Source organism: Macrobrachium rosenbergii, chromosome 19 (assembly GCF_040412425.1).
Source record: "Macrobrachium rosenbergii isolate ZJJX-2024 chromosome 19, ASM4041242v1, whole genome shotgun sequence".
NCBI lineage: Eukaryota > Metazoa > Arthropoda > Malacostraca > Decapoda > Palaemonidae > Macrobrachium > Macrobrachium rosenbergii.
Genome location: NC_089759.1, coordinates 10711657 through 10739325, shown reverse-complemented (window position 1 = coordinate 10739325; position 27669 = coordinate 10711657). Strand labels below are relative to the sequence as shown.

The 27669-nt window shown below is 37.9% G+C and overlaps 1 protein-coding gene across 6 annotated transcripts in view; it reads left to right on the top strand.

Annotated features, from left to right (window-relative positions):
• The window catches only part of Lrrk (Leucine-rich repeat kinase), a 660345-nt gene that overhangs the window by 370770 nt on the left and 261906 nt on the right, over positions 1–27669 (top strand). The window contains exon 1 of one of the 6 annotated variants that reach the window (XM_067121016.1): positions 6181–6349. The exons of the other annotated variants lie outside the window; for them this stretch is intronic. Coding sequence (XP_066977117.1) covers positions 6298–6349 — 52 coding nt within the window. The 5' untranslated portion in view covers positions 6181–6297. Of the gene's footprint in view, positions 1–6180; positions 6350–27669 lie in introns of those variants that run through there. 6 annotated transcript variants of the gene reach the window in all.

The window sequence follows — 27669 nt, the reverse complement described above, 5'->3', positions numbered from 1 at the left end:
TTTGCTATATTTATCTGTCAATGAAATAGGGTTATAATAATGATTCAGTGCCAGATCGGATTTGCGAACGTGACCCTTCAGCTTATTTAGGGTCATGTTGGACGCGGCTTAATTATGATTTTTCCGATAAAATCGAAACTCTTTACTTGATTGCCCTCGCCGATAGCAATAATTGTTACTGATATTTCTTCCCTTAAAGATTTTGTTATTTTGTTAACCAAATATTGAGCAAATGAACTGATACTCCAAAGGAAACCTGAGTTCCAACCGTGATTGATGTTGGTAATCTCTCTCTCTCTCTCTCTCTCTCTCTCTCTCTCTCTCTCTCTCTCTCTCTCTCTCTCTCTCTTTGCGGTCAACCCTAAGGTCGTTATTAGGGATCCGTAACATCAAAGTTTCTCTCGTTCTTTTCCTCCAGTTGCTTCTTCCTCTTTCCCACTTTTCCCCCGTCTTTATTAGCCATTTTGCAGATCAGAGGAATCGATAGCAGTTGCCAGCGTTGACAGTACCGTCGTGTTTTGCCACATCCGTCGGCGTGCCTTTTGGGAGTTTCATGTCGAGCGTTCTTCTCGATTTCCAGACGACCATTCACCAAGCCCTTGCGACCTGCAGAGTAGCGGCCATGTCGAATAAAATTCGACCGGCATTGAGATGAGATTCTGCTTTTCGTATTTGGCATTTGGTTAATTGCCTTCCTGCGGCGTATCAGTACTAATTACTGATCCAATAACTCAAAGGGATTTATTTAACGCTAAGCGGCACCAACGCGATGAGATTAATTAAGCGGAGTCGAATCGATGAAATGATCGCGGGGCCCCTCCTAACCTAGTGGTGAGTATGAACTCTGTCCCACGCTTTTGCCCTCCTCTCTTAATCCGGCGACTCTTTCATGTAGAACCGCCATTCGCTTCCCTTGTCCCCTCGACGCTCTGGCCCTTCCTCCTTCTCCTCCTCCTCCTCCTCCTCCTTCTCCTCCTTCTCTGGTCCTCCAGCACGTCCCCTTCTTCTTGGTCTCTCTCTTCCTCACGGTTTCCCCCGACGGTCGTGTGGTACCATGTGTTGGTCATGAGAGAAATCAATTTTTGGGGGTTCTGTGCGTGTTGGTGGGGGGGGGGGCGGAATTGAGTGGGCGCTTGTACACAAGACAACCGCGTGTTCGTGTGATCGCGTCTGTATGTGTGTAGGCGGCCGTTGTTCCGAAGCACTTAAAGATGTATTGTTTGAAACACGTCAGACTCGTGTTGGTTAGGCTTAATTAACAGGAATATTCTCTCCTAACCTGCACATTTGCCGATTTATTGCGAACACTAACAGCAGGCAGTCGGTAGAATTAAGAGCCGTAGAAAAAGAAGAATCCAGCGGAACAACAAGAGTAGCTAGCTAGGAAGTCTGACTAAATATCAGAAGTAATGAATTTTAAAAGAAACGCAGCTCCTATCTCTTCCTTCTCTCTCTCTCTCTCTCTCTCTCTCTCTCTCTCTCTCTCTCTCTCTCTCTCTCTCTCTCTCTCATCCTGTAAATGTGAATATGGGAAACCATTCCCGTGATGAGGCAGAACGACTCGAAGCCCCAGTGTTATGAATGTGCTTGTGTTGCTGCCTTCCTGTGTTGACGTGCCTTTTTAGACCTCTCTCTCTCTCTCTCTCTCTCTCTCTCTCTCTCTCATGTGTGTATGAGGATTTGATCCTCTCTCTCTCTCTCTCTCTCTCTCTCTCTCTCTCTCTCTCTCTCTCTCTCTCTCTCTCTCTCTCTCTCTCTCTTGTGTATGAGGGACGTGATGGATTGTGGCCAGAGAGGGGATTTGGCTACGTTATCCATCTTCAGCTGCCTTTGACTCATCCCAATTTTTGCCTTGTAGATTTCGTGTCCTCCGTGACCACGCTAATCATTGTTTTTTTTTTTAAAGTCAACCTCAGGTTTTGAATAATTTGAAATTATGAGAGCGCGTTTATCATACTGTCTGAACTTCATTCTCTGTGGGACCTAATTTGACAACTTTTTAACCTGAATTTTTAGATTATCTTATTATATTGTGAATATAGACAAAGACTGTTCAAAATCTATTAGGAATCCGTTTTACCCGGTCATAAACAGTCGTAAAAACGCCGATTGCCTGCAGATGTGTAGTGGTACAACTCTTGTTTAGTTTTGCTAGGTCTATCGCTCGCATCCGACCTACTGACTGTTAGTCCGTCCAGCTGTAAATCAATACCAGTTTACTTGGGCAAGAAAAAGGGAGTAAGACTAGGAATCTCACCCCTCTAGACTTGCTGAGAAACCAGGAAGTTGTATCTTTTGGCACAACCGCCCCCAAAATGGAAAAAGGCTCGTGGTAACGAAAAATATCTTTTTTGGATTAGTATTTTTTCAAATTATAATTGCATAATGGGAGACAAGTGGATGGCGCCAGAGTAACCAGGTTCCCTGTAGCTGAAACTCCAAAGATTGAAGGTGCAATTAAGGTAGCCAGTTTGGTATTGCTGTCCACTTCATGACACTGACATGCTTTTGAAATTGACTACGGCATGGTTCGCTCATAGAAATGAGCAAGACTTCCCTAATGCTTGAGAAAAGAAGGTTGTCATTTAGTTTTGAAGCGAAGGTGTTGCCTTTGAATCAAGCCTGTGCAAAAGTAGAAAGAAAAATAAAACCAAAACCAATTATGAAAGCATTGTTACTATCCAGGCATTTAAGATTGCCAGAAGGATTAATTTACGGAATGAAGAAAACTTTTTTCGCATTCTACTGTTCACTAAAGTTTCTGTGACCTGGTATAACCGCTTGAGTAGCATGATCTCTCTAAGACAAATTTGAAACATTTTCAGTAACCAAAATGATAATTGATACCATTGGATTAATTTCCACATCGTCAATTACTGTGGAAGACTTGTTAGCGATCGAGAGAGAAGTTACTTTGATGCGGAGCTCAGAGTTACTTCAAGTAGAATCGATAAGGCCGATCAAAGGAGGCTGATGTCGAAGAAGAATAAAATGTTGAATGAGGGACGGAAACCTTGAGAAATGTCACCAGAAATGCGGAAATGAGCAGCATTTGTCTATTCTAGAATGGCAGTGGGTAGTGTGTGCCTGCCAAGTTAGAAAAGAGCCACATTACTGAAGAAATGATGACTAAATATACGAAGAGGTCTTCAGTAGTCTTCGTCTGGACTGACCAACTCGATAATTGGAAAAACGAGAATTAAACCTTCTGTAATAGGGTTTGAGGAAGATAATGTGAAATTTTGGATATTTTCTCACTGGCTGCCGAGGAGCAAGAGCCCGTGCGAGCACAAGGCTCCCATAATCTAAAACGAACTCTCTGATTGGGCAAATACATAAAGGCATTCAGAACAACGCAAAAGGAGAACAGAGACCGCAGAAATACAATCTGGATTGACCTGATTAGAGGAAAAGAGAGATAAGTTGATAGATAAGTTGGACAGCTGGGGAATGGGGTGGAGAGCAGAGGGAACAAATGAAAGTAAAAGGAAAACAGCGTCACAGCTGGGACCAAGGGGATTCTGGCTAAGAAATTTTATTACCGTCTACAGTGGGCTAATCAAGTCTCAATGGAGACTGTAACCGTACACGCGACATATGTAAATATGCCCACAAATACATGAAGTGTGTGGCCATATTCCACAAGTTAGTGAATATATGCGCAACGTCACTCTATTTTTTTTTCATAGTACACACATATTGTATGCATGTATAATGTAATCCTTGAATTTTTGACTGCATCAAATGTTCTTTCTGTAACTTTGATTATCTGATTATTGTTACTGTTAATAGATGTGGAAACAGTTAATATTACGTCAGCAATGAAAAAATATTAACACCTATGAAACCAATTATTCTAAAAGTTGAGCCTGATTTCTATCAGTTCTGAGATTGATTGCGTAGTTGATACATGTTCAGTGACTTCTTTTATCCAGAGAAGATGACAAACTTATAATGAAAAGAAGCATTAAAAACATTAACCTTTGTAATGTACGTCATGGAGTATGATGGAAAAACAAATATTTAATCAAGAGGAGATAGATAAAACTAGTGTGCTGATATTTTTTTAAAGCTTGTATTGTTTACAACAGTTTGTTTTGCTTAATTAACAGCAAATAGTATATGATGTTGTACTTCTTGTAAATCATATTTATCAATCTATTTATCTATCTTATCTATCTATCAATCTGTGTATCTATATGTTTACACACACACACACACACACACACACACACATATATATATATATATATATATATATATATATATATATATATATATATATATATATATTTACACATACATGTTTATTAGTAACAAAAAGTCTCCAGCGCTTTCCAATTACCTCTTAATGTTTGTAACGGATGACTATATGTCATCCTTACGTTTATTGTGTGTTGTTTATTTTATCTCACTATTAGCAAATTTGTTAAATTTTTCAATTTTGTTACATGTAATGATTCCCTATTCTCATGTTTACCATTTAATATATTTTCATTTTCTGTTAATATGCTGTAAGTAAATATATTTCAAGATCCCTTTACTGGCAGTTTTTCGCAACAGCTGCATCTCCCAAGCATCAGCATACGGGAGATTGTGAAGGTGGACCGTCAACACTGAGAATGAAATGAGGTTCTCGCGTACACATGACGCGACTAGCAACTCGGGACCGGGTCGTCTTGTATGGATTTCAAGTTCATGTAGTTATTAGTTGACGCTGTGTGAAGTTTAGTCGAAATAACTCGAATCAATACGAATGATTTTGCGTGGAAATAATTTAAAGCTGTGCGTACGTGTCTGTTACAGTAGGGAAAAGTTGCTGCAGTAGAAAGGCGTAGGGCAAGGCGATTCTTTATTAATCTGTTGTAGCAAAAGCAGTAGCTTAGGAGAGCCTATTACGGTAGAAGGCAGCCGAGTTTAAGGGAGCCTGTTACAGAAGAAGGAAGTTGAGTTTAAAGGATCATGTTACAGCAGAAGGCGGAGTTTAAACGAACCTGTTACAGTAGGAGTTAGCCGAGTCGAAAAGAATCTCTAGGAGAACTAAGTTGATTTTCTACGGGTCTTGTATGACCCCTTTCCTCTTCCAAATAAAACGCTCGATAAAGGTAAAGAATTCGATAGGGACTAGGCGATTATTTTTTCAAGTGAATGACAGCGTAACGTTGTCACCAGCGGTGAATGACGACCGCATGATATTTCCAAGGTGAAGGGAGGGGGACCAGCGAGAAGGGACAATAACAAAAGTGGCGTTCTTATCGATCCTCTTATTTTTTCTTTCTTTTTTTTCGGTTCTCTTCCGCTTTTACATGGTAGAGGACACAATGCAAGTAATATATGAGTTCTATATTTTATCTGTTATAAGAATACATTTACATTGTATGTGTACATATTTGAACATTTTTTGAAAACCTATGTGCGATGCTGCGTATATTTGCGCATGCACAGTAACACGGGATGATTGTATAATGAACTAATGATTATTGTGCGTTTCTTGAGTTCCGTGGTTTTTGTGCTCGAAACATAATTGTGTGTCATCGTTGATAATTAATTCAATGTCTCGGAGTTAAATGTAAATTGATGCAATGAACTCTGTTGCAAAGGAAAATGGGATTAACTTGAATTTAAAATGATGTCGGTTTGCAGCCATTTTCTGTCGATGTCTCTTACCCCGGCTTTTCCCTTCAGTAGCTTAAATACCCGAGTTATGCAAAGATACGAACTGTTATTTATTTATTATTAGCGTTGTATACCTTAAAGGGATAATGATATTGTGACTGCCACTATTATCACGTGACAGCTACGGTTATCAGCATTGCACAAGCAGGACATTCTCTGCCGTATCCTGCGTGCCTAAGGATATGCACGGAAACAGTCCAATTAGAAAGCGAGAGCGAAAACAAAGCGTGAAACGAACAGGTTAGAAGAGCAGCGGCTGACTCACAAACAAACACACTCACACACAAACACATATCGCTATCGACCAGCCAACTCTTGGGAGACTCAAGTTCAGGGCGACATGCACCCAGCGCCCAGCTGTTTGGATTCGGGCCGGTGCGTGGTTGGCTTCGACTGGCTACTACTGCTGCTGCTGCTGCTGCTGCTGTGTTCCTGCTGCCTCTGTCTCTGTCTGTCAGTGCTTGTCCCCGTCTGGAACGTAAACACACTCGCCTTCCCCGTCGTTTTCTCCGTCAAGGTATCAGATTGTGACCGTTCTCATTACCGCCGCGTTCGACTGTGCCTCTGGAAAGGGACGGGAGATGGAAGGACAATAGAAGAAGACCTGTGTCTGTGACGGAGATGCCGAGGGGAAGAGGAAAGAGGCTCAAGCGGGATTCGCCCAAGAGGAAAAGTGAGTTGCAATCGTTGGGTGGGGAAAGTGAACAGGGCGGTGCTGGGGCTCGGCCTCCCAATTCGGCGGGTATGCACATGCACAGACGTAGTCATTGGCACATAAACAAACATTCAGTACACATGCACAAAAGCTGCCATCACACACTTGACGAAGGTGTGTGTCCATGTTTGCAATGCTGTGATTGCCCGGTTTCTGCTCGTTTATAATATTGTGACGTTGAGATGGGAGTTGCCTAAAGTTGTTATTTTTTATTTTACAGGTGATTATTGGTGTGAACTTAACAATCGAGTCTTTGAAAGATAGCTTTTCTTTTCAAGTTACCAAAGATTTTTTAATCCTGAAAGAAAATCACAGGTTTGAAGGGTTTAATGTTTAAAGGCGTGGTAGCAGCCACTCTCTGGAATTTTGTTGTCAGTATCGATGTTATTACTGTTATTGCATCTGCTGCCTTTATATTTTTGTATACTTTTTTATTATCACTGATAGGTTTGATGAAGTTTTTGTACAATTTCAGTAAATATATACTTATTTTTTTTATTAATGTGATTGGTATTGCTGTTATTTTTTCGTAGCTTTTCGTGTTATTTTTTTGCGGGGGAGGGGGCGTAGCGGCCATATTATTCCGATAATTCCAGCATGGAATGTTGATTCCTCAATAAATTTAGACACTGAATACATGTGACCAAAGTCAAAACATCATAAATTACTCATTTGTCTCCCGCTCCGTCTCTCCTTGCAGAATTTTATTCACAGTTGACCTGAATGACGTCCTATATAACGGAATATTTCGTATAAATTAATTACTTTTGAGTAGCTTTGCATAGCTAGTGTTTATATTTGGTTGCTATAGCCAGTGTACTAAGCAGTGTACTACGCAACATGTAAGAATGATGATTATCTGTGTTGTACATTTCATTCATAAATTGCATCAACCCTGTAGTGTTACTTAGCGGTGTTAGATACTGTTTCTTTGGCAACGAGCGGCATTGACTTGGTCGCATTTTGCCACAGAATATGAAATTTTGATTCATTTCTGGGAGGTTGGCTTCGTAACGCTTCTGCCATGACTTATGGATTCTTCATACGACTGTAGGAAGCACTTGCGTCATCGATCTGCAGCTCTCTGTTCAGCTGCACGACGCTGATTCACCCTCGATCTGGCAAGATTTTTTCTTTGCTGATACCTCGTAAATGCTGCGTGGACCCGAATATTCGGACCGTCTTCGTTTATCATTGAAGTTTTGCTAGAAACCCATAGGAAAGTCTTATTAATTGATGATATCCTGGAAAGCATGTTTAGTTTTGTATGTGTTTGAATGTTACGGTGTCTGGGAACGTCCGTCCATAAAGGTTTGATAAGTTTCGTAAATTCTTTGGCCTGCATATAGTGATTTTGTAGTTATAAGTGATTTTTGGAATATTTTGTATTTAATTTCATATTGAAAAATATTTATAAAACTAGTGTTTTATATATACACTTTGAATAAGAGTACAATCCACAAACTACGTAACCTTGGACAAGAAGAGTGGATTTTCTGTAAGTTCGACTGTAGCCTAAAATCTAAGATTTAGTGACATTACATTGCTAGATTAAAATCTGATTTCTTGGCAACGAAATTAAACACTAGAGAATCAAAATCCGTTTACGCGCTGCACCTTTTCTCAGTGATTAAAAATACCAGAATGAAACTGTAGTAAAGAATCAGATTAAGGGTAAATGACATTTAAAACCGCACTGGCATTCCCTCGGAATTTTCCAATGTCCTTGAGAGTTTGGTAGTTGGGGGAAAGATGATTTTGGTCTGGTTCGTTGGTTTGTGTATCTATTTTTGTGTTTTTTTCTACGTTGTTTTGCAGGATTACGCAAAACGTAATATGCAGATTTTTACAGAAAAGTTACCCAATGTGGCCATCGTGACTTGCAACAAATGATTAGATTTTGACAGATCCGGATCTTGATAAGGGAACGGTGTTTATGGGGGGCTCTGAAGGATCTTTTTTTTTATTCTATAGAATTTTTTTCTATACCTAAAAAAGTCTTAGATTCCATATATCTCGAAAAAAAAAAATAACGGCTGTGTACTTCTAAAATTTTGTTTGTTGAAGAATTCGGTTTTGATATTGTTTCTTTTCGCGTCTGGACAGATGTCATCGTGGGTCACTAACCCTCACTCTTGCTGCCGAAAATAACTGTGGCCGAACTTTTAGTTCGTAGAGTTTGGAAGCCCTAACTATTTTTCCTCTTTAAAATAGCTAAGGAGCAACATAAGAATTTCAAGTCACTTAGGGAAGACGTGGAGGAGTGCTTGTGTGTGTGTGTATATACTGTATATACATATAATTATATATATATATATATATATATATATATATATATATATATATATATATATATATATATGTATATATATATATATGTATGTATGTATGTATGTATGTATGTATGTATGTATGTACAAGCACACCTACACGTCTTCCCTAAGTAACTTGAAATTGTGTGTGTGTGCGTGTGCGTGTTTGCATTTAATTCATTTAATTATACTTATTCCTCAAAAGAAACCCTACAGACCCAGCAGTAAAGGGACAGAAAAAAGCATCTGAAAGACATAAACAGATTCACATCAAGCAAAAGTGGTATGTAGAGTTTACGGAAATCAAAGGCTGGAGAGAGCATCGAAGTTTGGCAGCAGAAGAAATAGAATTATCACTAGGCTGAGCTTATTAAGTTCCTTGGTAGTATAGTGTTGGTCCACTGTGGGGGGGGGGTACATACTCTTAAGATGACCTAGGGCGGTCATTAACTCAAAGAAACGCTGCTCAGCATATTACCTATAGGAGAATGCAGTGAAAAAAGGATGCACATGCCGATTAGTGGCATGGCTGTTGTTAAGTAGTCTTAGATGAGGAAAAGCATTTACTGACCTAAAAAATAATTGTTGCCAAAAAATGCTATTACAAAGAGTTACAGCCGGTGGTGAGAGGCGTGGGTTACGAGATCGCATGATAGGAGGAAGGGAACTCATTCAACTCAACATTCACCAAAATACAACAGATAAAAGTTCCTATGACCCCACTTGCGATGGAAACACGATCTATTAAAGGGGTGAAATCATAGCGAGTGACTCAGCACTGTTAAAAGAGAAAACGTAAATTTGAGCACCACAAATGTATGAACAGTATTCCAAACACGGATGAGTCATTTATAGTGTCACCTTAGTACTGCATATGCCCTGACGAAAGACTGTGAAGTAATCAATAAGGTAGAAAAGTCATGAATAATAACACAACACAAGCCATACACCGAGAAGGTTTTCCAATAAACGCATACTCCGTACGTTAAGTATACCTTAGTTTAACCAGACCACTGAGCTGATTAACAGCTCTCCTAGGGCTGGTCCGAAGGATTAGATTTATTTTACGTGGCTAAGAACCAACTGGTGGGTTGCCTGTTTGTTTGATCAGTCCAAAGCTTAGGTTGGGTCCATTTCCTTTTCTCTTATATCAGCAATTATGTTTGGCTCCTCTCTGTGTTTTCCACCATCGTCATAGTCTTCGGCAAGTTATGCCAGTATGGTAACGAGTGATTCCTCAATTGAAGTACTGGTGTGAATCGAGAGCAATATAATTTCCTTGCCCGACTGCAATAAGGTTTTCATTTTTAGCTTATCTGCCAAACGTGTTATCATAGTATGGTGATATATACCCAACTTCTGTAGAAATAATTGTAAACAAGCAGATAAAGTAACATATTTAATTCTCCAGTGCCTTTTTCCCAGGAGCTGTGCATTTATTCCATGTTTATGTCTGGCGGCTTGTCATCAAAGTGCAACGACAAGAATTTCGAAGTCAAACGCTTCAAACGTTTTGTACCCTTTTCGTTCCCTTCCCCAGCAAGGGGGAAAAACATCACAAGAGAACTACTTAATTAAGCTCCTGCGACGACTTAATGAAGCTTAATATGACGTGCAGAGAAAACATCGTTAATGAAGTATCACGACTTAATGTTGTGAGTGAAGCTTGTCATCTGTTATTCCCCAACCGGAAAATGAGGCTTACCCACTAAGGCATTATGCAAGCCGGATTTTTAAAAATTTTCAAGGTCATCTTTATTGTTATTGTTGGAGAAAGGCTCCATAATAATTTGTTGATTAAATACATTAAAGCATGTATAGAAAGCTTTCGAGAACCTGCTTAATTTTTAATTTACCTTACATTTTAGAAAACAAAATGACTGTGGTTTTAACTCTTCAGTGATATTGATAATAGTAAAGAAAAATTTAAATTTTCTTCACGTCATTACTCATGATAGTATTATTATTATTATTATTATTATTATTATTATTATTATTATTATTATTATTATTATTATTATTACTTTGTCTTTTGCTCGTAGGGATTGGGGGTTGCGTCCTAACATGGTAGCTTTTTGGTTCTCGGCAAGTCATTTGGGATGAGGTTGCTAGTTCCATACCCTCTACTAACCATGGTTGCGATTCGTATGTCTTAGGAATGGGTTCACAATTCACTGTTTAGGTCAAGGGAGGCACAGTGGGTATTTTACTGAACGTACCCATTCATCCATACTCGCCCTCGGGTCTTTATTATTATTATTATTATTTATGTGTTCATCAATTTTTGCATGTGGATGTTATAATTACAATGAAGTCCTTTTATGTCAGAATTATATTTCGCCATTAAATGACCCGCGGATAATGTAATTGCACAGCCATTATGAAATTGTTAATCAAAGTAATTGAATATAATAATTAGTTTTACTCACGTCCGGAAGATTCTTGTGTAATGCAATAATCTTTTTTTTTAACGGCACAGAAAAGAGAAATTTTTGTAAGTACAATGCGGCGAAATGCTGCAGTATTATCTCTGTGCTTTTCCTGTGTGTGTCTGTGTGTGTGAAAGATGAAAAAGCTTCTCAGAATTCTCTTCGCTTCTGTTTCTAGTCGTGTTTTTATGTTCCTTTCAGCTTTAAAAGTTTCTCTCTCTCTCTCTCTCTCTCTCTCTCTCTCTCTCTCTCTCTCTCTTCTGCGCATTTTTATCTTCAGTCCTTCTTGAGCGGAGGGGCTCATAGCCCGATAAAGGGAAAGGAGACGGGTGGTGGTTTTGGGAGGTTGTGGGGGAGAGGAGGGAATGTGGAACTATTACAGAGAGAGAGAGAGCTAGGTAGACAGGCGGAGATATTACTTCTGTTAATGCTCTGTCCTGCAGTCTTTCAAGTCTTTCATACTACTGTAAATGGTTATTTTGGTTCATGTTATATATCTGGATTGCTGGCTTTAAAATACTGTTTTATTGAATCTGATTTCTTTAGAAGTTAATAGATTTTCAACGATTTGATGTGGGCCGTTTTTCTTCTGCCAGATGTGTTTTTTTTAATAAAGAAGAATTAATGCTTTGGTGGAGAATAATAAAAGATTTACATTATATTAAACAAGAGAAAGATTTTTTGTCGTATAATAAATATAAAACCCCTCGCTCCTTTCTGTCCTTGTAAAAGTTAAAAATAAATTAGGTGGAACCTTAAAGTTTTGAGCCTTTGTTGGTGCCAACCATTCTAAAGGTGAAACTTTCAGTTATTTACCTTGAAAGTATTTTTCGGGGTAATTTTCTATTTTCTTGCTGTTATTTACACGCCACGCCTTGAATACCATGCTAATTCTTTTCAAAATGATGCCACGCACTACCTCACATGTAAAAATATGTGACTACAAGCGTACTTTTGTATGTTAATTCTATGTTCAAGGGTTGTTATTTACGACCGAATTCAAAAGTCCGCTGACGCTCACTCCGTAGGTGAAAGCAATGACCACTGAGTGGTAGCAGACTTGAATATGACTGTGCACATGCAAATTTATTGTGCTGTTTGGAAGGATTCTTGCGCGATTGCTCTGTGAATTTATGATGCTAAATCTGTATTTTCGATTTCTCTTTATGTATTCGGAATGGTTGAACTCAAGACATATAATTTTAACTTTCGTAGTCTGGCTCTCTTTTATTTTGGAAGTCAGTGCGAGGGAGTTTACGCCCGGTAGATTTTTTCCATCTGTTTTCTCTTGTGGTTAAGAGGCACTGTGATGGATACTTAACTCTAGCTGGATCACTGCAAGAAGTGTTAATAGACTAGTTATCCCTTGTTACAGGAAGAACTGGGGCAATGGAAGTAGGTCAGATTGTTTCTAAAACATTCTAAATTACAGAATCATTCGTAGACGAAACAAACGTTGGGGAAAATTGATCCATGGTGGCATTCATTTTTATTCTATTTAGAGTAAAGCAAGAAGTAAGAGAACGTTCGGAGACGGCACACCTTTGCTAAGGCTGGGCGGTCCACTCCCTCAAAAGGTCTCTTCTTCCCGAACGTTTCATCCCGATCAGTTCCAAAATCTTATCATTTGTTGCCAGTCACAAATCTGACCTTTGGTAGAATTCTCGTTAATTGACATACTTAACGTTTTGCATGATAATGCTCAGAATATCATCTTTGGGTGGGGGACGTCCAGTCAGGTTAACCTCATGTCCAAAATGGGAGATATGCATCATTTATTCCGTGAAGTAAGCCGTTATAGCTTCATAAAAATTGACAAATGATTGTGCCCATACTGTTGAAAAAAGTAATTGAGGCCCACGAATAAATGTGCTGTCAAAAATATTATCGCAGGCTGGAAACATTTCCAAAATAACTCTCCCACAAATAAAAAAATAAAAAAAATTGCAACTTCCATAAGGTCCTAGAAATTTTTTGGATTGGTAAAAACAATGAAATTTGTAAGTATGCAGAATCTTCATTTCCTCTTTTTTATATATTTATTTATTTATTTATTTATATATCTTTTTTTTTTTTTTGTTAAGTGTACTCTTCTTTCTGTATTTTCCTTTACCTTCTGTTACTGCTTTCTAATGAACACCATATTCTTTGAAAGCTTGAATTTTGATTCAATGGCCCCTGTGAGCTTGTTCCATATGCATAGGGTTCATCTTCTGTAGAACAATAATAATGATGAAAATAATTATAATGATAATAATAATTCACTGGTTTTTACCGTTCTGAAGATGACATTGGCTATAGCATAGGTGCCTACCGTATTTATAAGCACAGTTCTTTGGGAGTTTTGCTGTGTTGTTTTCATGTCATGTCAAAAAATAGTACAGTTAAATATTGCTAGACGAAAATTTCATTGCTTAAATAAGTGAAATGTGTCAAGTTGTCTTGCAAAAATATGCTGAAGCTACGCTTTAATATTTTGGATCCTGTATCGAATAGTGCAGTAGAGGAAATGGTACCCCGGTATTTATAACACTCTTTTCATTTGTTCATGGCTTGTGATCGATTTTTTTCATTATTTTTGCTTAAGAAATCAGGTAAGAACATAAAATTTACAAATTTTTGATGGAAACCCAGTGAAAAGTGGCGTATCAAACCTGCTTAATTTAAAAAAAAAAAAAAAAAAAAAATATATATATATATATATATATATATATATATATATATATATATATATATATATATATATATATATATATATATATAAAAGTTGGCATATGACATTTAGCAGTCAGATGCCCCTGGTGATTCCAAATATGTGCGAAATGCTAAACAAATAGTGGGCTCGGATTTAGTTGTAATGTTAGTATAATTTGGTGACATCGGTTGTGTGTAAAATAGAAGGATTTGCGTATAAATTATAATTAGTGTCATGTTGTTGCAGATAAATGTAAATATTTATTGTACAATGGGTAATGATGTCATGCCTTCTGATGGTTTTCTTGAGGTTATTTCTATTTTTTACTCGTTCGTGAATATTCATTCATTGTCTTAAAGCGGTTCGTTTCTTTAAACTACACTGTAAAGTTATAGCGAGTTAACACCATATTTCCTATCAAGGGTTTCTGAACTATTATTCCCGCTTCTGGTAATAACAGCAGGAGCAGTAGTAGTAATTGGGCTTGAATTTAATGTAAATGCATAGTGGCAGATGTTACACCCAAGTGCCTTTCGTCATCAAATTAGCTTTTCTGTGGTTGCGCTCCAGATATCAGGGATAGCAAGGATCGTAGAATGATAGTCATGTAACTGTTGTTAGCCACTCTTCTAATGTCCCACGCACGGACGCCAGAGTTTCATCTTGTTGTTGAGGAATATATTTGCTTTTCGTCAGTGTTAATTCTTTTTCGTTTCATTATGAAGTGCTGATTGAGATTAGTATTATTTTATGATAGTCATATAAAGGTATATTTAGTATATGCTTTTTCTTTTACTTTGCCATGCTCTTAAAGCAAATAGGATTAGCTAAAGCTACAACCCTATCTGGAAAAACTGAATACTACAGACCAAAGGGCCCTGGAGAAAGCAGTCCATTAGGAAAAAAGAAATACAGAAATAATGAACAAACTGTAAAAGAGAAATGATACAGAAAAGGTAATAATATAAATGACGAAGAAAAACAATTATCATAAAACCAACAAACCATTAAATAAAAGTCATGCGAGTCCGCTCACGTCAGCAATTTACGCTCTTTCCTGGTATTTCTCTACAGTAATGCATTTTAGCTGTCCGAGAAGACTACAGATTAGTTGCTACTTTAGAAGAAACGCATTCATAGATTATCCGTTGATGAGTCTTTTTATGTGTCCCCCTCATTATGACTTACGCTATGAATCTTCCCTCCACAGATGGGGAAACTAAGAATAAATGGTTTTGGTCACTCACACTTCTCCTCTGTCTCTGTTATGTTTCACTCCCTCTTTCCTTTTCTCTTGTTTTTGTGAAAACGTCCTGGGGACGAATTTGCCTTTGCCTGAAAGCGACAAGGCTGTTGGCATCTTTCTCCTACCTATCAGAGCCAGGTATTTGTAGTAGTCTCTCGGATGCCTTTGAAGATGACGGAGAATGCAGTTTTTGTTATAAGTATCTGTGAAAATTATTATTATTATTATTATTATTATTATTATTATTATTATTATTATTATTATTGATGATGATGTTAGTGTTGTTGTCGTCGTCGCCTCATTAAGACGGTATAGCTTCATTAAGAAATATATCCAGTAGCTGGTATGCGAAATGATTGAATCTATAATAATAATATCTGAGTGGATCTTGTTTGTCCTCCCCCGGGTTACAGTAGGGGAGACATGACACAGCCTCCCACCCCCTGCAAACTGGTTTGTCCGCCTCGGGTGGGGGCGGGTAGGTAGAGGAACTAGAGGCTAGGGGAGAAATCTACCCTCTTCCTGCAAACCTGTTTTCCGCCCCAGGTTGGGGGCGGCGTAGGTAGGGGAACGAGAGGGTAGGGGAGACATCCACCCTCCTCCTGCAAACCTGTTTGTCCGCCCCAGGTTGGGGGCATCGTAGGTAGGAGAACGGGAGGGTAGGGGAGGCATCCACCCTCCTCCTGCAAACCTGTTTTTCTGTCCCAGGTGGGGTCGAGTTAGGTAGAGGATCAGGAGGGTAGGGGAGACAGCAGCGCCGAGTTCCAGCGCGCGTAGCACGCGCCAACAAGCAATTACCTAATATTCTCTGGGAGGCTCCCAGACGATCACACGTCGTTATATAATCTGGCAAAACAGTAAATCATGACAATCCCGTTATTTCCGTTTTAGAACACCGCTTTTCAGAAATGGCTGTTTTTGGTCACCTAAGTTAATGTCATTGTTGAGAAGTGTACGAGTTGAGTCAAATTAACAGTAATTCATCCTCTGGAACCCGAGGAAAGTTCAATTCGTTGGTTAGGTAATCTGAAATTGTTTAAATAAGCAAGATAGACTGAACATTACAACCAGTCTTGAGAAGAGCTTGACTGCTGTTGTTTTAAATAAAGGAATGGGGCTTCGGAGAATTTTCAGTGTCGAATGTTCACAACATACGTAAATGAACAGTTTCCATTGTTGAACTGTTTAGGAAAGTTTACTCTTCTTTGAGCATTGCCGATGAACCGGAGTGTGTAGTTAATCTCGGTTTTGAATAATTCATGATATAATAGGAAGATCTTGGCTTAAACGTTTTTCTTTCGAATTATGTAAAAATTACATTGATAGTAACGTTTACGGACACATCATTTTATCAAGGGGCTCCCTTTCCAAGACTTTTAGAGTTTCCATGATAGCTGCAACAGCTCATAGGCCACATTATCTTGAACCTTAAACTCTCACTAAATTTAATTTGATTGACCTGCATGTTGATGAGAATATGTCGCTAGTGATAGGCTAAGAAGGTTTTGACAGCTTGAGTTTATACTTTCGCTGCTGATGGACGTTCTTCATGTATTCTATCTCGAAATTGCTTTGTGGATTGGAAGGGAAAAATTCACGGGGAGCCTGTAAATGATATCTGAAATTAGTAGATCTGTGTAGGTGGAAAATAAATGAGAAATAACACTGATTCTATAAAGTCTATAAAAAACATCAAAGGAATCTCTGTGAGCATTGTACATAGAATATTTACATAGAATTAATATCTGCAGACAATGTTAAGCATCCATTCATATAACGTGGAGGGTGCTTCCCACGCGAAGGTGGTATATGGTAATTTGCTGGGTGGTATGGCCGTTGACAAAGTGCCCCAATATTGTGCACTAATGAACCCTGCTGCAGACTTGTGCTGACTCCATTTGTACGACAACCAGCAGCTCAACACACCCACGATTGTCTGTATTTAACTTAACGCCTAACGATTATCCAGATTCCTTTTTCCCAAGAGAAATGCTGATGATGCTAAAGCATGATAATGGATGGATGAATGGCTACCGATTGTTTTTATGGCTCTAACCTCGTGGATTCGACTGGCAATCCCTCTAGAAGGGGTTTCTCGTTTGACAAAATTATTTCCGTTTACGCTTCACTTGTTACCAGTTCCTTCATAATGCAAAACTATCGTGATATTCACTGTGTTGAAGAATCTTAAATTATATTGTTCTAGGAAGAACTATCATCATTTTTAATATGGCCGTCTTTAGGAGTATACATCTTGGTAAGAAGTATTGCTGTAATAATGATGATTATTTTTCACTATAATACAAAGATATCATTTGTGTGTTATTTTTCTTGTAACGTTTTTCACGGTAATGTGTACTGAATAAGCATAATACTGCGGTATATTTTGTTTCCTGGAGGTCTTTTTTTTGAGGGGGGTGGGTGTTGGGGGGATCACTAATGTAGTTTTTGCCTGCCAGGATCTTAATGAAACTTTTTTCTTTTCTTGTTGATCTTGGTGACTTGAAAATGTGCGTCAGAGTCAGTATAATGCTCTGCCCGCCAGGTTTTCTACATATGGCTCTGCTTCTGTTCTGTGTGAACGCCTCAATGACTTTTTTTTTTTTTTTTTTTTTTTTTGCCATATGCTTGACATCTGATGTTTCTAACTGCACAGCACCATCTCCATCCCGTATCTTAGAGGTTTTTTTTTTGCACCTGGGATCATTTCTCACTCCTTGTAAGTGACCCTCTTGACCTTCTTTAAATCGTTTGATCAGTAACTTTTCTTCTTTTGACCTTTAAATCGTTTGACCAGTAACTTCTCTTGACCCCACTTTAAATCTTTTGACCAGTAACTTTTCTTCTCTTGTCCTTCCTCAAATCGTTTGACCAGTAACTTCTCTTGACCCCACTTTAAATCTTTTGACCAGTAACTTTTCTTCTCTTGGCCTTCTTCAAATCGTTTGACCAGTAACTTCTCTTGACCTTCTTTAAATCTTTTGACCAGTAACTTTTCTAATCTTGGCCTCCTTCAAATCGTTTGACCAGTAACTTCTCTTGACCTTCTCTAAATCTTTTGACCAGTAACTTTTCTTAACTCTTCTGTCCATCCTCTTTCCCCTACGAAAACGAGGACTCTTTTCCTCTGCATAAAGTGAAGTGTCCATCCTTTTAGGAAGCATCGTATCACCTGCCAAACTACCAGTTTCCACGGTCACTTGGTAGAGATTCGCAATCTAAAGATTACTTGGCTTTGAGGGCTGTTTCTTTCCCTTTAATGCCAAATTGTGGAAGTTTCCCCTTCCTCCGTGCTCCAGCGCGTCTATTACTTCCTTTTTATTTCTTTTTCATTCATTTATCAGGCTTTGGTACTAGACTTACTCTTCCATTTATCTTTGCACAGAAAGCCTGCTTCAGAACCCAAATATTTTCAGTTACATTTGATCCTTGATACGGAACAACAGGAAGCGTATATTTTTCGGTTAAAGAAGCTTGGCGTAAAATATAAACCTTTCTGAGGGATTCTGATGGTATGACGCTCGTCGCGAGACAGGAACTGTGTAAATTTCAATAAATGTAGCGTGCTTGAATAATCCAGAGTTATTATTTCAAGGACTGACACAAGCAAAAGAAAGCATTACTGTTGCATATAGTAGTAAGGTGTCTTTGTTGCCATGTGAGGTGTTATGCAATTAAAAGGCATGATGAGTGTGATTCATGTATCCGGCCGTTGATATCAGTATATTGTCATTGTTATTATTCGGAATAAGCAGGTGTTCATAGGAACCATCCTAAAAGACAGTTAACCAGTGAAGCAAGCTGACACAAAAGAGTGGCCGTATGTGAAGAAAAAAGAAAATGGAAGGTCTACAGATTTATCTCTCTCTCTCTCTCTCTCTCTCTCTCTCTCTCTCTCTCTCTCTCTCTCTCTGTGCTCCAGCACAACTTTTAAAGTTGCACTAAGTTTCTGACAGATTCATATATCCGTGTTGTTTGCGGGATCATTGTGGGTACGCATGACAGCGCAACATTTCGGCTTGTCTCTTATTGCCGCGTTGAGTCTGCCTCGAATTACATTCATGGAATTGTGAATCAAAATATTGCAGGGGAAGAGACAGTTGAAGGCAATACAATTAGTGCGGGAAGACGTATTTCAAGTCTTATGACAGGGAGAAAGGTAAAGTGATGTTTTTTATGAAGAGAACAGAGATATTTGAATGTGCTTGTGTGTATCTGTGTTCGTTTTCCAGAGGGAAAACTCTCCTAGTCGAGCTTTTCAAAGGCGAGGGAAATTGAGACTGGTTCTTTCCTCTCTTACCTCTTTTCATTCATTTATTCGAATGAGTGACTGGGTGTATTTAGAAAGCATCCTGAATTTCCGTGAAGAACCGAAGGCTTTTATTCATTACAGAATGGAGACGTTGAGGACAGTAATGGATATTAAAAAAAAGTGTTTGATATAAAAAAAAAAAGCTACCGTAATACCGTTCGAGACTGCTCGTCTTAAGAGAGAATTTAATTCCAGGTCAACAGGCTGTTTTGTTCCTCAAGTGGTAAATGAGGTTTGGCGCTGGAGAGTCTTTTCCTGGATGGAGGACAATGATTACGAAAATGACAGTAAAATTAGGTCAGCAGTGACGAAGATATTCGTGGTAATGAGAGTGATAATTTTCATTTGATGTAATGTGTATTACGCTACAGCCAAGGTCCGTACAGGAGAATGGAGAGATAACAGCGACACAGACGTCCTTCAATTGTTTTTGTGGGAGATGGAGAGATAAAGACAAGACTCACAGTATCTGATAAGTGAAAATTACTTCGACGAGGTTCTCTAAGTGTTAGTAATATGATGCTGTGTACGTTTTGGCGAAGTGCTGATCACCGACAAATATTCTTGTCCTCTGTATTCATTGTTTAGGCGCACAGGGACCTACTGGATTATAAGGAAAACGCGCCCATATCGCCCCTTTCCTTGCCTGGTTCAGGAATTGAACTTGAGCACCCCGGTTGCGATCATAAAAGAGAGAGAGAGAGAGAGAAAACGTCATTGTGACATCCGTGGCGGCACCAAGTTCAGCTCTGACGCCTCACACCGGATTATTATTGTTGTTATATATATCCTTGTTAGACTTTTCTCCCTGCTTCTCTTTTTGTTGTGGAGAACGTTCCCTGAAATTATGAGAAGTTTTATTCATGTCTTTCTTCCTCGTTTTGTATATTTTTCTCATGTCTTCAAGAGAATGATAACTGGGAATTTTTTTGTCTCGTCATTGTTCTTATAGAGTATTGTTTGCTTTTGAATATGAAGACCATTGTTATGTCTCCTTCTGAGAAATGCAACCGTTCTTCACACACGTTCTAAAATATTCTGTACCGTTATTAAAAAAGTACTGTAACGATACGTAATAGTGACTATTCTGTTTCCTTTTTCTTTTCCAGTATTCATATATATGGTGGGGAACCTGGTAGAGCATCCTTTCGTTAACTAAACTTCAATAATTGAGCGGGACGATATAACTGTAGTTATGCCACGACTGGTTAAGTTTTTTAATATTTCTCTGAGAACAGCCATATGTCTGAGCGATGGTTCCTGGAACCCTGAGAGCGTGTCGCGCTCTTGGACGCTATGAAAAGTAGAGAGACAGAAGAACTATATTTTTATGAGATTTTTCATGAGAGAAAATCAGTCCCTTTACAGTTTTCTTTATACACTTCCCACTGAAACCCTCGAAATGAAAATTGGAGACAGCTAAAGAACCTATCCCCATGGAAGCTAAAAGGTCATCGTAACTAATAAATATACTTGGTTCTTGGGAACGGGACTAGCAAATCACATGTTATAAGAACGCCATTTTTGTGAGAGAGCTTTCGTACAGAATGGAAGTGGCAAGAAAAGGGCTGTCAGCTTTCGTATAGATTGGAAGTGAAGAAAAAATAGTTTTTGAGAGAGAGAGAGAGAGAGAGAGAGAGAGAGAGAGAGAGAGAGAGAGAGAGAGAGAGAGAGAGAGAGAGCTTTTGCATAGATTGGAAGTGGCGAAAAAAGGAAAGTAGGGGGACATATGAGTGAACAAAGAAGATGAGTCACTCTGACTAATATGACGGGAGGAAAAGGGTGGATGATAGATGGACCCATCAGTATTATACATTCACACTCATTCACACCCTCACGTACTGTACACGTCTTATATGGCGCAACGTGGGGTGTCCTGCCCTTATAGATAGATATGTCGGGTAGAACTTTTGGTTATGGGCTATGTTCGCGTGGGATTTGTTTAGAATGTGGACCTGACCCTTGAACGCACACAATTGCACTCCTTGTAGTGACTGACTGGTATTTTGTTCACTGGTCACTTAACGCAATTATGCCCATATTAGTTGCTTTACAATTATACAAAATATAAATAGTACCTTGAATTAGCTCTACAAATTAAGGAGTAAAGTTCAACCAAAAATGAGTTTAATTTCTTCGTTGTGAGGTAGGATATACCTTTATTTTTCTGAAGAAATTTCAGTGTTATGCAGCATTAATAATGAAAGTCAGTAAATTTAACCAGGCGCAGTCCTTTGAAGAGAATATCTGTTACTAATGTTATGTAAGAAGAAATTTAAAAGTTCTTTGGCACCCACTAGTCATTACTTTCACTACATAGAGAGAACGCTAGGTTTATTGACACGAGTCACAGGCGGGGGACTTGAGAATCTTAACTGTACATTCAGTAATAAATGAGGAGAACCGTAAAACTTAAATAACCTTGTAGACTAATAAAAGATTGTTTGAACATGTTATGTTAATTTCAAGTAACAGTATGGGGACGCTTAGTCGTCATGCTTATTGTTTTTTTTTTTTTTTTTGCATGCAGTTCTCTATTTTTTTTTCATTGCTTTTCCGCATACACCTGATCTGTATTCTGAAGCTTATGCGATTTATAACCCACCAGCTTGTTTCATTAGAATGTATATTTAATGATAATTATTGTAATAGTAATAATGATAATTGTTAATGAGGTTGTTATTGTGGTTCCAGTACCCCCGTGCTGCAGTGTTCATGTGTAAAGATTTCTTCTAGGTACGCTTATATTGTTTCGTTTTTTTTTTTATATCATTGATAGTAATATTTACATCTTTTCTTTGCAGGTACGTACCGTGACTAAATGAATTTCCAGTATAACGACAGTACAGTAAGTAGATTCTTCTGAATCTAAGTGACTGTAGTTGGGAACTGGGGAAGAAACCTTGGAGTAGGGTCACTTTGGGCGTTGCTCGGCCGCCCATTTCCTTTTATAGTAGGTCTCTACTTGATTGCTGTTTGGGCGTCGAATTAAAGTTCTCAGAGTTTATTGGAAGGGTTTGTGAGCCCAGGTGATGTTAGGTGTTCAAGTTTTGCCCTCTCTTGAAATCCCGGTAGGGTGAAATATGAGACAATCTTGGTGAATCGTAGTGTTGAATAATTATGACCAAAACCATAAGAACTAAAAGTTCGAATTATTATACGATTGTCATGTAGCAATTTGATGATGATTTCCACCATTCTCTCCATGGAATTTGAGTGTGTCTTATGTTCGAAGCTTTTACCACAAATAATATGAGACATTTCCACTCAAATTGTATCACTGTATTAGGACAGCAAAACGGAAGTTTTCTCAGTGCAGCCAGCGAAGGTGTTATTGAAACTGATGGATGCAAACTTTTGTAATATCATAAAACCTAAACCAACTGAAAAAGGTAAGTTTAAGTCTCTCTCTCTCTCTCTCTCTCTCTCTCTCTCTCTCTCTCTCTCTCTCTCTCTCTCTCTCTCTTGTTCGTTACATCAGATTTTCTTCTGCGAGTCTAGCTTTATATTCTGTTAAAATTTTATTTGTATTGCGATTAGTGATTCATTGTTGACTAACGTCTCATCAAACGGTTTCTTGCTGTCATCATTAGGATATGTGTATGTATGTATGTATGTATATATATATATATATATATATATATATATATATATATATATATATATATATGTGTGTGTGTGTGTGTGTGTGCATGTTGGGTGGTTATATATATATATATATATATATATATATATATATATATATATATATATATATATATATATATATATAAGTATCTTTACTCTTTTATAGATATATCATGCATCATTAGACTTGCTTCAGTTATTTTGCCGAATGCAAGGCCGTTTTTGTGTGTCCTATGCGCCAACGCAGCGAACATTCTCCATTCAGTGAGAGGACAGCGTCGTGATGCAATGCAGTCTTCGCGTGGGGCTCAGACCAGAAGCCACTGTGGTGGGATGGGCCACCAGATGTAAATTAGCCAATATTAAACTCAGATTGTTTATGTGTCCGTTTGTTTATTGAGCGTCCTGATTTTTTTTGTTTTTGTTTTTTTCATTTATTTTTATGGTCATCCCCATTCGCCCTTCTCGCTCTTCATCACTTGCGTGATATTGTTGCCTTTATGGGTGTCATAAAGTACTGGAATAGAATATGCAGTCGCTCGTACGCTCTTTATTTGTTTAGGTGTTTACTGTTTCTTCGTTGATATTTTATATTTGTTTGGTTTGCTGCGTATTAAAGGAATGTTGTTTTTGCTCACGTGAAGGGAAAGCTTTAGTTGCAATAATAGGCACTGGATTGTGGTTTAGATAATGTCGTTTCTTCATGTTCTCATTCTTCCTCCCTCAAAAAGAAAAAAAAAATAAATAAATATAACAGAGAAAATAACAATCTAAGCATGATGTTCAGAGCCCTTGCAATTTCCCAATTATCTTTAACTGCAGTACACACCGGTGGAAGTAACTGTAATGCTTTTATAATTGGTAACTGAAATTGATTTAGGAAATGATACCAATCGGGAATGGCGTTTATAGCACGAAGAATAGCGGACAGAAGTCTGCAGTTCTTTTATTTTTTCATGATAAAGAGAAAACGGGCAGTTTTGTAGTGTTTGGAGCGAATTAAATATAAAATGAAAATAGTTTAGAATCGTGTAGAATCTTTTAATCATAGTATTGATTGAATCAAGTTTTGTTAGATGTATTTTTACAAGATTATTTGTAAACACTGTTCGATCACTCAAGAATCAAAACAGAACGGCTGCTGTAAAAAAGCAATTTGTATCGAATATTGGGCCGTTGGAATTTTTGGTGTCTACGAATGTGGGAAGATCGTCACAACCAGAGGTCAAAGTGAAAGTTGAGAATGAGATGATGTCTAGGTCTTGATTGGGTCACGTTGTGTCACACTCGAGAGTTGAAAGTTGTCCCCGCTCGGTAGGGTGGGAAGGCTTTTCGTCACGTTTGAACGGCTCGTCTTTTTCATGACTTTCCATCAGCTAGGGATCGATTCGTGATTATTTTCCGAATGAAATTTGGGAAAACTTTGATTTATAAATGTGGTATCTTGAGGTCTGTATGTTCGTTGAACTGATTTGTAAATACGGTATCTTGAGGTCTGTATGTTCGTTGAACTGATTTATAAATATGGTATCTTGAGGTCTGTATGTTCGTTAAACTGATTTATAAATACGGTATCTTGAGGTCTGTATGTTCGTTGAACTGATTTATAAATATGGTATCTTGAGGTCTGTATGTTCGTTAAACTGATTTATAAATACGGTATCTTGAGGTCTGTATGTTCGTTGAACTGATTTATAAATATGGTATCTTGAGGTCTGTATGTTCGTTGAACTGATTTATAAATATGGTATCTTGAGGTCTGTATGTTCGTTGAACTGATTCATAAATATGGTATCTTGAGGTCTGTATGTTCGTTAAACTGGTTTATAAATGCGGTATCTTGAGGTCTGTATGTTCGTTGAACTGATTTATAAATATGGTATCTTGAGGTCTGTATGGTCGTTGAACTGATTTATAAATATGGTATCTTGAGGTCTGTATGTTTGTTGAACTGATTTATAAATATGGTATCTTGAGGTCTGTATGTTCGTTGAACTGATTTATAAATATGGTATCTTGAGGTCTGTATGTTCGTCAAACTGCTTCCTAAGGATAAGCCCAAAATACAATAATTAGATATCGATGAAGTCAAAAATTCTCAGTGATAATGATAACGATTGAACGGGAAGTGAAAGGTGTAATGTATATTTCTGTGGATTTTCCCATACTTCTTTGTACGTGACGTAAGAAACAAACAAACAAAAAAATATTTATAATACCACAGTGTTCTACCAGTAACTGTGTCGAGTTTATTAACCATCACATACTTGCTGTCTCATACTGTTATTGTAGGCTCATTAGCAAGTATTCCCCCTTGTAAACTCTGTTTTCCTTAGTGATTTCATGGTGATGAATTTCACCAAGTTACACTAATTGACCCACACATAAGCAATCTCTAATATACTACAGGCATCGTAGGTGGTCTGAGATTAGAAGATAATTGTGCCTTGATGCCAGATAAAAGTATATTTTTTTAAGGAATTTTTAACGTTAACTTTTTGTTTTAACATTTTTTCCTTTGCATATTTGTTCATTATTTTTTTGTGATGGTTCTAAATTACTTAGAGGTGTCAGTGTAATTTTTTTCTGTTTTACTTAAATCAAAAACTGCATTGCGTTTATATTTTCGTTTTTATGTTGTCAAGAGTCATTTTGTGTGCTACTGTTGCTGGTATATCTTCCTGGGTTTTATACCCTATGCTCATGTACACTACTGTACGCCCCTTGTTATGACTATCTCCGTTTAATATTCATAACAAAAGACAGTCAACAACTTGTTACTCAGAGCATGATCTACTGTACATACTCTCTGTTTCTGTACCTATGGAAATTTCCAACGTTGATAACATGAAGAATTATGTAGATGGAATTAAGTGTCTCTTCCCTAGATCTTGACGCGAACACAAATTTATATTCATACATATATACTTATTACTCAGTTACATCCAAATACATGTTCTAATAGAAATTCCACCTCTCTCTCTCTCTCTCTCTCTCTCTCTCTCTCTCTCTCTCTCTCTCTCTCTCTCTCTCTCTCTCTCTCTCCAGTTTGCTGATTATTGACAAAAGCTTAGTTAAAGCCATCGAACATCTGTCCTTTACAAAATACAATATGAATGTTAGTCTGAGGACTTAGTTCAAACACAAGAGAATGTGAAAGGGTGAACAGATTTGAGGGCCCACCAAAGCCCTGGGGAATCGAACCCTCGTCGGTAGATCGCTGTGGGCAAAGTGAAAGGAGTTGAAATTAAATATTTCAGTTGAGCACCATGAAAGATTCGTCGATTATTCAGGAGGTTTAGCTTTAACTGTACCATTAATGGCGCCAGTTTCAAATAATGAATTAATCAAGAGAATGTTATCGTCTAAACCCATTATGTAGAGGGAAGAAATATCTACATTTTTTACAAATTTTGGAATTTATTCAGTCTTTCAAAGTCTTTAACTTGAAACAGTGCTAAATGTTGAACACGCTTTGCTGATTCGATTTGCAAGTATGAATTTATGTGTATAGCTGTCATCCGTTCTTACAGGATTGTAGATGCTATCTAAATTCGTACATGTACTGCGTTCATGGCTATAAGAAGTATGAGACCTTCATTTTATCTTCCTTCATATAATAAGATGTTTTGTCCAATGTAATGCTGATTTTGCAACAAGTAAGTGTGTAGATTTTAAACATGAAAATAGATTAATACTTGCAAATAATAAAAGTCTTTAGGCAGCTCATCGTATGGTGATTTATATTGTTAAAGAATAATGCACTCTGTATAGTACAGATAGAATGCCTATCCAGGTATTTTAACTTCACATGGATGTCCGTGACATAGATTACGTTGTAGAAAACTATTTCGAGTCCAGTTTGATTACAGATAATTGTCTAGGCCATTGATCCAACTGTAGAATGTTGACGGGGTCATCAGTTAAGTACAGATGTTAGTTGTGTCTACGGATCTGGCTGTACTCAGATATCTTGGGTCATAGCTTTTAACAAAAGTTGATCGTTTCGGCTCATGTTGAACTCCGCAAAGACAAGTGTCTAGATCTTCGTCTCAGCTGTAGAAAAATTACCTGGTCATAGACACATACATTTTCAGTTGCAATTATCAATTCGTATAGAGTTGAGATGGCAGAAGCAACTTAGCCAGAAATTTTACATGAGGGTTGTGTTTTAGTGATATATTTCGGTACAGAATGATGACTAGGTAACGGTTTGAGCTACAGGCAGGCAACTGATAACCTGAATAGTTGAGGTAAAGTCAATAATTGTCTACGCCGTAATTTAGTTGAAGACTTCTGACAAAACTCTAGGTGCAGTGACCGTTTAGCCTAGCATTAAAACTTATAACAGTCTTATATTATGTATTTTTAAGTTACTAATATAAAGCCGTTGGATGATCCATTAATTCAATCATAGACAGTTGACAGTCTTTACGTCACTATCAAAGAAATGAACCTTGACAGCACTGTTAGCTTTGTTTGATGGTTAAACAATATTTGGTCAGTACTGGTTGATGAGCATGAAACTGAATTAAAGAGAGATGGCTCACTGTAGGTTACAGTATGTTGTATAGCCCGAGTCGAAAATTCATCTTCAGACAGGTAGCTGAACAAGACCTACCTGTAAATAGGTAACTCTGTAACAAAGTCATATTGA